Source organism: Sardina pilchardus, chromosome 17, assembly GCF_963854185.1.
Source record: "Sardina pilchardus chromosome 17, fSarPil1.1, whole genome shotgun sequence".
NCBI lineage: Eukaryota > Metazoa > Chordata > Actinopteri > Clupeiformes > Clupeidae > Sardina > Sardina pilchardus.
This window is the reverse complement of record NC_085010.1, coordinates 8,011,219-8,023,365: the sequence shown is the minus strand read 5'-3', so window position 1 is coordinate 8,023,365 and position 12,147 is coordinate 8,011,219. Positions and strand designations below refer to the sequence as shown.

General features: G+C 47.3%; 1 protein-coding gene across 1 annotated transcript in view; it reads right to left on the bottom strand.

Moving 5' to 3' along the window:
* Positions 1-380: 380 nt before the first annotated feature.
* The window catches only part of LOC134061920 (filamin-C-like), a 101,334-nt gene continuing 89,567 nt past the window's right edge, over positions 381-12,147 (bottom strand). The window contains exons 36-48 of the mRNA XM_062517756.1: positions 12,018-12,147; positions 10,734-10,937; positions 10,165-10,317; positions 9,817-9,939; positions 8,469-8,729; positions 6,714-6,983; positions 6,021-6,158; positions 5,487-5,602; positions 4,556-4,688; positions 4,108-4,284; positions 3,321-3,539; positions 2,575-2,781; positions 381-2,168 (exon numbers count right to left, since the gene is read on the bottom strand). The exon at positions 12,018-12,147 is cut by the window's right edge and continues 32 nt beyond it. Of these exons, the coding sequence (XP_062373740.1) occupies positions 1,981-2,168; positions 2,575-2,781; positions 3,321-3,539; positions 4,108-4,284; positions 4,556-4,688; positions 5,487-5,602; positions 6,021-6,158; positions 6,714-6,983; positions 8,469-8,729; positions 9,817-9,939; positions 10,165-10,317; positions 10,734-10,937; positions 12,018-12,147 (2,319 nt within the window). The 3' untranslated portion in view covers positions 381-1,980. The remainder of the gene's footprint in view (positions 2,169-2,574; positions 2,782-3,320; positions 3,540-4,107; positions 4,285-4,555; positions 4,689-5,486; positions 5,603-6,020; positions 6,159-6,713; positions 6,984-8,468; positions 8,730-9,816; positions 9,940-10,164; positions 10,318-10,733; positions 10,938-12,017) is intronic.

The following is a 12,147-nucleotide window of genomic DNA, read 5'->3' as shown; positions in this document are numbered from 1 at the left end:
CTCTAAAATTAGCGAGGCTTATCAAAGTTAGCCACGATTTACGGTTAGCTCGCTTGATGGAATACCCCCCCGGATGTTTTAATTCTGCTTTTGTGCAACGGGCCCCTTGACTTCGATAGTGTTGCTAAGCATTCTGAAAACCTTTCCCCAAAAACCAGCATCACAATCATTAGAATTAAGAATTATTTATGGAAATCTGAATATTAAGCCTCCAGGAAAACATAACAATATTCAAGGTTATTGCTATGTAGGCAAACAAAAGTGTAAACGCACAAAAGACTGCAACTTTAAGAGACCCATATAAATATCAATGCAGAAAGTTGTTGCTGAACAGAGGCAGAATCAGAAGTGTGTAGTTTTTAAAAAAGAAAACTAGTACATTTATTTCAGCTTTTTAATGGCAAGTTAGCAGTTCAACATGTATTATGTCTGCACAGTCTTACCAAACAGTAGGTTAATATATCAAACAATTAGACTCATATCCTGCCCATTCTTCATACATATAAAATCACTATAAAATGTCACTCCTGTATACGGTTTCATTGTATATATAATTTGTTTTTAAACATTCACAAAATAGACGGCTTGCCATGCAGGCACAGATATGTCCCAGGTCTCGCGGTACTGATCCACAGCTTGAGGAAGACGAGGGAGAGTTCTGTCCCCTGTGCTGCCCGGATGGGAACGGACTCTGGTTCTAATGTGGTCGTGATCCGGGGCCCAGTCAGTGACCGACACCATGAATTGGGCCAAATCCGGACCTGATCAGGGCCGAATATGAAACGTATATCCTGTATATGAAACGGATGTCCCGTATATGAAACGGATATCCCGTATAAGAGACGGCTATCTCGTACATGAGACGGCTATCCCGTATATATGAGACGGCTATCCCGTACACGGATGGTACAACGGATTTCCTGTATATGAAACTGCTATCCCGTATATGAGACGGCTGTCCTGTACATGAGACGCATATCCCGTATATGAGACGAATATCTCATATATGAGACGGCTATCCCGTATTTGAGACGGCTATCCCGTATATGAGACGGCTATCCTATATATGAGGTGGATATCCCGTATACGAGACGACTATCCCGTATATGAGACGGCTATCTAGTATATGAAACAGAGAGCCATATCTAGGGCCCAGATGAAGACCAGATCAGAGCCGGACTGGAGTGGAGACGAGAGAGAGTCGGTTTCCACCACGGTGAGTGTTAATGATTGTGTTCTTGCCCCATCAGAAAAAATAAGACACTTTTCTGTCAGAAAAAAGACTAAATAAATAAAGATTAGATCCTGCCTGCAACAGCCACAAGCCACACCCACACAGGCCCCACCGTGCCATTACCATGGAGATGGGACTCACTGTTGTTCTGTCACTCTTCAAGATACATTCTCTAGCATCCAAAAAAAAGTAAACATACAAAAATATCACAATTTGAGACCAAGAGGAAGAACAGAGGGAGAGAGAGACAGAGAGAAAGAGACAGAGAGGGGGGGGGCAAATTGTGGGAGGTGCACAGATTTGGAATACTGCACTTCAGAGAGCCACTGTTTGCGACCAGCATTTGGCCTGATCTTCACCAAATGGAGTCAAGATCCAGGTCAAATGGGGTCAAGAACCAGGCGAAATGGCATAAAGATCCAGGCCAAATGAGGGTCAGCTCAGTTGTATCTAAAAATAAGTGAGCTCAGTATAATAGAGGAGACGCCAACTGGCTCATTAAACTGGCTTTGTGATTTCCTATGAACGAGTTAATACCGTCCTCTGCCATACAAAAGAATATAAAAATACTCTCCCCTCTGTTCCTAAAACAGACTGTGATTTAGCCCTTGCATATCATAGTGTGTCTGACTTTAGACAGGTTTTGGTATCAAGAAAAAGGAGTTGGGATAGGAGGGTGGGGGTGAGGGTTGGGATCATGGTTCGGTCCATCACAAGGCAAAACGGGGGGAGTCCAGGGGATTGTTTTAAGGCACAGTGACATGGAAGGGGCTGCCGGGCACCATCTCGTCCCCCCACTTGACGATGAGAATGTAGTCGCCCTTCTCCTTGACGGTGTAGGTGACGTTGTACATCCTGTTCCCCATGTGTTTGACGTAGACCTCCTCACAGGGCGTCTTAGGACCGTGCACCCCGACCATCAGCATGTTCGTCCCTGAGGGGTGAGAGCACAGAGCACAGGCTGGGGGTTAGGTGTGTGCGCTAGCAGTCTAGTGTGTGTGTGTGTGTGTGTGTGTGTGTGTGTGTGACACTGGAGTGTGTAGGGCTTGTGCATGACCAATTTCAAAACATAAATGCAGTTTGTACAATTGAGGCCAAAATGATCCAAAATAACAAAGACAAAATGTCCACCAAGTCTGATTGGGATACTGAGTTGAAACCAGAGATGGCAAAAAATGAGATGTTCAAAATGATTACCCCTTTGACTCCGGTACATTCATAAAACCACCAACATGCATGAGGCGAGAGTTACTGTATGCTTTAAGACAATAATATGCATGTACATACACAAACACACAGTCACACATAATATATGTATGTCTGTGTGTAAAATATTCTACCTGCTTTGCTGCAGTCCACAGTGAAGGTGTTCTTCTGTCCGATGAAGGCCTTGGAGAGGCCTGCCCCTCTGGACACGACGTTACTGGCATCTGAGGAGAACTTGGGCAGGGAACTGAACGCTCCCGACATGGCAGACGACTTAGTAACCGTTTCCACGAGAACAGAGGAGGTCTCATGGAGACTGTGTCCTCCAGACAGGCGAGGACCTTCAGAAAGGAGGAGAGGGAGAGAGGAATAGAGAAAAAGACGGGGAAAAAAATATGTGTTAGAATGTCTCTGTATCTAAGTTTACTCTCATTCAGTGTCATACCTGTGTCCTTTGCCTTGAGACAGGTGTTAGACATTAATAAGTCACCTCGGACTTTAGCTTTGAGACAGAGACAGGTATACCACTATCACAAATCACCTGTGACTTTAGCTTTGAGACAAAATTACAAATCACCTGTGACTTGTGCCTTGAGACAGGTATAACACAACCACAAACTAGAAAAGCACTCAGAGAGCGCAGACCTCTACCAAGGGAAAACATAACCGTCTTTTGGATCCAGACGGTTATACGGATCACTCCCATTTCAGTTCAATTGGATCAATCACATTTCAGACCTTTCCTGAAAATGTAATCGAAATTCATCCATAACTTTTTGAGTTATCTTGCGAACAGACTAACAGACGAACAAACAGACAGACAGACAAACAAACAAACAAACCCTGATGAAAACTTAACCTCCTTGGCGGAGGCAATCACCTGTGACTTTGGCCTTGAAGGGGCTCCCCACGATGTGCTGTGGTCCCCCGTACTTGATGGAGATGAGGTAGCTGCCCGGGGCCATGGGCGTGTAGATGACCTTGTAGCCCTCCGGGCACTCCTGGCAGTCCATCTTCACCTTGGACGGCCCGTCGATGGTCACCGAGAGAGCGCCCGAGCCCGCGTTACACGTGTTCACGATGAACTCAGAGGGAACACCTAGGGGTGAGGCAGAGAGGGGGTTAGGTCAGTCGGGAGGTCACAGACACACACACATACAGGCAGGCACAGATACACACATACACACACACACACACGTACTGTATCGTTGTTTTGAGATAATTATTTGGTATTGAATCAGAGTTAGTGTGTGTAGAGAAAGTATTTTGTGTCTTGAAATGTAGACCTAGCAAAATGAACAAAATTTTGAGCAAAAAAATAACTATTTGGTGATGTAGATGTGTTGCAGTTTAGGACAGGTGTTAAGTGTGTCATTTTGCAAACAATCTAGGAATTATGCAAATTGAGTGTGGTGTTTGGATAACTGTGATTATATTTTGGAAAAAAAAAGAACCCAGTTTTCAAATTTGCATGTAAACAATTGAAAAAAACTGTAGTGTAAACAGGTGTTACAGGTAAACAGGTGTTAACAACTGTAAAGAACCGTACACAACACTGTAGTTCATGTACTGGGCCCTCAGTTCTCTAAGGAACCAATAGAACAGAGTTCTAGTACTAGATCATTTATGTGTGCGGAGGGGGATAGAAAAGTGGAGGGAGGACAAACCTGTAGTTCCGCCCTCCAGGCCTGGTCCGAAAGCAGACACCATTCCCGGGTCTCCGGCCTGTCCTGGTTCTCCAACGCGGATCTTGAAGGGGCTGCCGGGAATGTGGCTCCCGTTGAAGCGGACATCGATGGAGTGGACGCCGTTCTCTCGGGGGATGAAGCGGATCGCGTGCTTGTCTGACAAACAAAGTCACAAGTGTGAGTGAGTGTATGTGTATGTGTATATGGGTTCATTTGTTTACAGAGAGAGAGAGAGTATGTGTGTGTGCATTTTGTTGTTTTGTTTGTTTGTTCAGGGTGCGTATGTTTGTTTGATTAGGATGCGTATGTATTTAGTGTGTTTGTGTGTGTGTGTGTGTGTATGTGTTTGTTTAGAAAGAGAGAGAGAGAGAGAGAGAGAGAGAGAGAGAGAGAGAGAGAGAGAGAGAGAGAGAGAGAGAGTCCACACCATTGTCCAGCTCTGTGATGTAGCATTCCTCCACGGCTCCAGAGGGTGTGTGCACTTTAGCGTCGATCACGCCACACGCCCCGTTCAGCTGCACAGCGAAGGAGGCCTCCTGGTTGACCTTTAACCCCATCTCCTGAAACACACAGCACGAGAGACAGAGAGGCACAGAGAGAAGATTCCATTCAGTTCAGTTCACAACACTTTATTTAAGGGGCATTTTAACTAGTCACATAGAGTAGTAGGAACTAAAAATGGCACTCATAAATAGATGTTGATATTTTTTTTATAGAAAACTGTGTATACAGCTCTAGAAAAAATGTAAGACCCCTGCATATTTTTCTGATATCATCCCATGGTTGCTGAGTGACATTCAGATGATCAATTTTAAGTTATAAAGTGCCCTGTGCTTGTTGTTATCACTAACACATATACCAAATATGCACATACTGTAGACAGCTTCAGAGAGAGAAAGCTCCATGTGATGGGCTCATCTACTGTAAGGGTAATCTCCCCATGGGAGAGGCCGAGGAGGAGAGAGTCTCGTCTTAGAGTGGCTAAGCTACACCAAGCCCCTGTGTGAGAGCTCTGCTCCAAGCTCTCAGATCTAAACGGGGCCTCTCACTACCGACTCTCTCTCTCTCACACACACACACACATATACCTCTCTGGCCTCTCAGACAGACAGACAGACAGACAGACAGACAGGACTAATCCTAGGGAGAGCCCCTTTAAGGAGGGCTACAGCTGGGCTTTGGCTGGACGAACTGGGCTTTAAGGAGTAGAGCTCCGGAAGAAGTTTCACCCTGGAGGATTGTATATGCTCACACACACACACACACACACACACACACACACACATACTGTAATACACACACACAATACACACACACATAGTCAAATCTGTCTTTCACTGGTTTGAGTCATCACTCACCTGCAAACTGGTGACCGTGAGGCGCCGGGCATCATCAGACAGTGTTGCTACGGGAACGATGAAGGGGCTGTCGGGGATGTGCTCATCGTTGAACTTAATGGACACCTCATAGTCACCTAAGCAATACATAAAAATAAACAAACATAATGACACGTCTTTATTAAACATAACATTTCTCATGTTTATCAACATTCTTTACCTCATCGAATTTACTAGATCTGATTCTCAACTTTACTGCTTTGTCACAAATCTTGACAAATTTAACATACAGTCATTATCATGACTTTAATCTGAGGTCAATCATACTGATTTACAATGCTTTATATAAACTTAATGCAATTATGCATGGTCCATGAATAAAAGTTTATAACAAATATGTAGGTTCCTTGAATAAAAGTTTATAAAAATTATGTAGGTTCCTTGAATAAAAGTTTACAGAATTATGCATGGTTCTTAAATAAAGACACATCTTCCATCAGAGGACACAGAGTTCAGAGGCGGAAGTATAAACCCAGTAACTAGGTGTGTCCTCACCAGGCTCCTGTACGACGTAGGACACTCCGCAGGAGCCATCCTTCCTGTCCTCAAAGGAGATCTCGGCCTTGCTGGGCCCCTCCACGGCGATGGACAGGCCCCCAGCGCCCGCCTCCCGGGTCCAGATGCTGAACTCCGCTGCAGAGGACACAAACAGCGGTCACCTACCGCCCTCTAGTGGTGACCAGAGGACATGCAGCCAGACTCATCACAGCAAGACTTGTCGGCAAAGAGTGTAAACATTATGTGCTATTAGATGGGAGGACTGACCAGAATCAGAACCAGCTTTCTGGAGTAACTTAATCAGCTCGATATAGTAACTTAATCAGCTTAATGGAGTAACTTAATGAAAAAGAGATGAACAAATATGAACAAATCTTTCCTACTGTTGTATAAAATGTAAAAATCAAAGGACGGTATCCGTGGTAACATCATCAATCAAGCTGTGCATCACCCAGGCAGGTGCTACATATTGGTGGTGGTTAGTGAGCTTCCCCTTTCACTGTAAAGCGATTTGGTTGCCTTGGTAAAGCCATAGACTGAACTATATAGTTCTATATGGTCTATGGGTAGTGTGCTATGGCGCAAAAAGGTGTCCTGCTGCCTTGGTAACATCACCAATCAATCCTTGGCACAATCATCAATCAATCACAACCTTCTAGATCTTTCTCGTTGCCGTGACAACGGAATTACCTGGCACTCCGGCCACGCCTCTGTCGAGCCCGGGTCCCCCGGCCCGGACCTTGTGGGCTCCGCCCTCTCCGAGCGGCCCGACGGTGAACTGGAAGGGGCTGCCGGGCACGTGCTGGCCGCGGTACTTGACGTTGACGGTGTGCGGGCCCATCTCGTGCGGGATGAAGCGCACGCTGTACGCGCTGTCCTCGCCCTCGATGATCTCCGCGTCCTCCGTCTGACCGCTCGGGCTCGTCACCTGCGCCGTCATCTCCTGCGTGCCCGACTCACCTGAGGAGGAGAGAGGGAGAGGAGGAGGGGAGGGGGAGGAGGAGGGGAGAGGAGAGAGGAGGAAGAGAGAGAAAGAGAGAGGGAGGAGGAGAGAGAGAATGGAAAGGGAGGAGAAGAGAGAGGATGGAGAGAGGGATGAGGGGGAAGAGGGGAAGAGAAAGGGAGGAGAAGAGAGGATGGAGAGAGGGATGAGGGGGAAGAGGGGAAGAGAAAGGGAGGAGAAGAGGGGATAGAGAGAGGGAGGAGAAGGAAAGGAAGTAAGAGGTACGTAAAGAAGGAGAAAGACAGGTAAGAAAGGAGGGGAAGAGAGAGAAGAAGGAGAAGAAAGGAGAAAGGAAATATGGAGCAAGAGGTAGGCAAAGAAAGAGAAGGACAGGTACAGGTAGAGAGAGGAGGAGAGGATGGGAGGGACAATGGAAAGAAGGGGAGGAGAGAGAGAGAAAGAGAAAGAGAGAGAGAGGAGGATGGCGAGAGGGGGAGGAGGAGAGAGATAAAATCCATCAGCCTGAGTGCATAGAGCTGCATGAGGCCCATGTGTGTGGGCTGCCCTGTGTGAACTGGTAGCAGTGAGTGAGTGGACACTGGGCTTCCTGCTTCCTGCTCAGGCCGAGGGGCCTCACTTTTTCCAGCTCTGTGAAGCTTGGCTGCCCTTTAAAGTGCCTGTCCTAAATTCCAGCAGTGAGCTGTCCACTGTGTGTGTCAGGCATCGGAAAGAGTGCAGATAGGAGATGAACATCTCTCACACACATGCACGCACACACACACACACACACACACACACACACACACACACACACACACACACACAATAGATAGCAGTACAACACTAGCTAATCAGGTAAAAAACACACAGACAAAAACAACACATTAAGGTGTTAGAGATGATACACTGTTCGCAAAATAATGTGCATAATCATCCAGACACACACACACACACACACACACACACACACACACACACACACACACATCCATGGATGTTCTTGGATAAGCACACATTTGATAAATCACATTGGTGTTACAATAGATGAGTCTTACAGTCCAAAACAGTCCAACACTCCAAACACACACGTTGTGATTGTCTAGAAAAGACACAAACACACACACACTCTCTCTCTCACACACACACACACACACACACACACAAACATCATGGATGTTCTGACTCTGACGTTCTGAGAAAACACACATTTGATAAATCACATTGGTGTTACAATAGATTGTTATGCTTCAAAACTATGTCCAACTCTCCAAACATACATCATGATTGTCTGCATAAAAAAAACACACACACACACACACACACACACGCACGCACGCACGCACGCACGCACGCACGCACGCACGCACACACACACACACACATACTCAGGTGATGCATTAATCGTGTCACACACACACACACACACACACTCAGGTGATGCATTAATCACGTCACGTGTCTCACACACACACACACACACACACACACACACACACACACACCCTCGGGTTGTCTGGCTTGGATCCCGCTGAAGGTGCCGAGGGCCTCTCGTCCCAGGAAGCCCCCGAAGACGTTGCGGAAGGTGGGCGGCGTGGGCTCGGCCCCCCCCACCTGCGTGCTCTCCTCCACGTGCACCTGGCGCTTGGTCTCGCCCGCCCGCGTCTTGCTGAACTCCGTGCGCTCCGTGCGCGTGTACGTGTGGCTGCTGCGCGTGAAGGTGCGCGTCAAGCGCTCCTGAGCAGTCACCATCTGAAACCAGTTACCTGAGGATGGGGGGGGGGGGGGGGAGGAAGAGGAGGAGGAGGAGGTGGAGGAGGAAGAGGAAGAGGAGGAGGAGGAAGATAGAGACAGAGGGAAGGGATAACAGTTGAACAGCTGAAAGTAAAGGAACGCAAAAGCTCTTTCCGTGGAAAAAGGAAATTTGAAGAAACACGAAGACGAGCGGGGGAGAACATGGTGCAGCAAACTGACAGCTTGTGTGTGTGTGTGTGTGTGTGTGTGTGTGTGTGTGTGTGTGTGTGTGTGTGTGTGTGTGTGTACTGTATGTGTATACGTGTTTACAGTGTGTGTGTGTGTGTGTGTACTGTATGTGTATACGTGTATACAGTGTGTGTGAGTGTGTGTGTGTGTGTGTGTGCGTGTATATATAGGCGCCATCTCTGTTTTGGTGGAACACTACTGGCACAAGAACATGTTGACCTGAAGTCCGTGCCAGTATGTGTATGTATATGTGTGTGTGTGTGTGTGTGTGTTGCTGGTGTAAGCCGGGCATTCCCCATTTCCTGTGGAGTCTCCCTGCGTGAGGGATCGCCTGGAAAACCTCTGTAATAAATACTCTGTGAGCCACAGCCACACACACACACACACACACACACACACACACACACACACACTTCCAGTTCTTCCTGCCTGCAAGCGCACGTACACACGTACACACACATACACGGCTCTGATACAATCACCACAGCACGAGAGCTCAGCAAAGCCAACACACACACACACACACACACAAAGGGAGGGATAGAGAAAGAGATAGAGAAAGAGAGAGGGAACCAGAGGAGAGAAGGAAAAAGAGAGCAGAAGTGCATGGAGGGATAGATGAGGGATTCCTGTGGGTCAGACTGGTGTGTGTGTGGGCCGCTAGGACTCTCTATCCGCTCCACTGCTCTGCAGTGTTTACTTTTCCACACTGACGGCTGTGGAGAAAACAGCTCTCAGCAGCAGTAGAGAACCCACAGCAAGCAGGGTATCTTCCATCTGACTGCAGAGGTGTGTGTGTGTGTGTGTGTGTGTGTGTGTGTGTGTGTGTGTGTGTGTGTGTGTGTGTGTGTGTGTTTGTGTATAGCTCACCTGGTATTTTCAGGTTGAGGTCACAGGTGCTGCCGACTGAAGCGATGGTTGGGGCCTGTCTCTTCCTGGTGATGCTCTCCTTCATGCGGCCCTCCCCTGTCACCTTCACTGTGAACGGGCTGCCTGGGGGGCCACAGCCACACAGGAGTCAGTTCAAACTCAGTTCACATTCCACTCTAATGCAGTTTCAATTCAGTTCGCTTTTGATTCTAATTCAGTTCACTGTTGATTCTAACTCAGTCCAAACTGACTGAACCATTTAACTTATTTACTTCTGGTCAAGAACACACACACCAACACACACACACACACACACATACACACACACACACACACACACACACACACCTGGGATGTGCTGGTCAGCGAACTTGATGTTGATGATGTAGGTCCCAGGCTCCGTGGGGCAATATGTCACCTTGCAGGTGCCGTCCTCCACATCCTCGCAGTTGATGTCCACTTTGCTTGGACCCTCGATGGACAGACCCAGGCCGCCATAGCCTGCAGGGGGCAGGACACAGCCATGAGAACCCTGCTGTATGGTTCTTTTACCATGAGAACCCTGCTATACAGTTTTTTTTATTATGAGAACCCTGCTGTAGTGTTATTTTACTATGAGAACCCTGCTGTAGTGTTGTTTTACTAAAACAACCTTGCTGTGGTGTTCAAATTAGCTATGACTCGTTTCGGCTGCAAAACACTGACAACCAATCCGAATGCAGGCGTGCTTCGCTTGTGTGGATGTCATAAACGAAATTGAACGTTCTAATCTCTCACGTCATGAGCGACTTGCGCGACAGAATTTTTTCAGCAGCTGCATTTTACCAGCATCAAAAGCGACTTTGCAGCTTTGGTCGTTCTTGGTCTGAACGCAGTTACTGTACCTGCGTTCACCTGTATGCAGTGTCTTACTGTACCTGCGTTCCTGGTGTCCAGGATGAACTCGGCGACCTCAAAGGTGTGTCCCTCGATGAGGCCGTTCCCGAACACCTTGACCTTGCTGGCGTCGCCGATCTCTGATTGGCCCACCATGATCTTGAAGGGGCTGTTGGTCACGTGCTTCCCGTTCTTCTTCACACTCACCACGTGCTCCCCCACCTCCTTAGGAGTGAAGGAGATGCCTGAGAGAGAGAGAGAGAGAGAGAGAGAGAGAGAGAGGGGGGGAGAGAGAAAGGGAGAGGAGGGAGGGAGAGAGTGAGAGGAGGGAGAGAGAAAGAGAAAGAGAGAGAGAGAGAGAGAGAGAGAGGAGGGAGAGATTTGGGGAGAGAAAGTGAGAGAGAAAGAGAGAGAGGAGGGAGAGATTTGGGGAGAGAAAGTGAGAGAGAGATTTGGGAAAAGAGGGTAGAGGGGAGAGAGAATGATAGGGAGGAAGAGACAGACACGGAGAGGAGAGAGTGAGTCAGATATTAGGTCAGACAAGCTTTGGGAACATAGTGGACCTTCTTACAGAGAAACAAAAACAGCAGTTTTATTTCAAATCCCCCCTGAAACTCCCTCAAAGATGAAGCTGATAAAAGAACCACGAGGCCTCTCATTCCTTGTCAGGGTGGGGGATGGGCTTTCTTAATTCCTCTCATATGGATATGAATTGCTTCTGTGATCATTTGTAACTGGCTTGAACACTTCAAAATGGTTATTGGGGTGTTATATACTGTAGAACCATACAGGCTTTAAAGAACCCTTGGGGGTTCCTTTGATGAATCCTTCAAAATGGTTTAAAGAACCATTTAGGGGTGTCACTGTCATATACAGTATGAGGCATGCAATGGAGCCATTTTTGGTTGTCTATGAAGATGGTATCAACATTGAAACGTTAGTCTTCTGTGATGCTCCAGAATCCTTCCTCAATTTGATCAGCTTGTCCCCTTCCGTGGATGCAGCAGTGGTTTGCAGAAGCGTATACAGTAGGATCTACTCCTTCTTTCAACTTGTATTCTAATTGCTTAGTGCTTAGTGCTTAGGGGTGTCATACAGTATATGAGGCATGCAATGGAACCATTTTTGGTTGTATAACACCTATTTTCTAAGAGTGAAATATTGAATGTAATCTCTCAGTGGACATACATATTCCAGACTACGCAGTAGATGAATTATATATAAATATATATTTGAATTGTTTCTGTGGCAGTTTGTGTTCTCATTTCTAAGTGCTGGTGCATAGCGCAGAGCGGTGCTGAATGTTGGCCACAGGAGGAGCTCACCGATGTGGCGGTTGGGCAGCCTCTTGAGCAGGCAGGGCTCCTCGTTGCCAGAGGGGGCGCGGATGCTGGCCGACAGCGAGCTCAGGTCCGTCTCCGTGATCTTCAGAGACACGTCCGTCGCCGTGCCCAC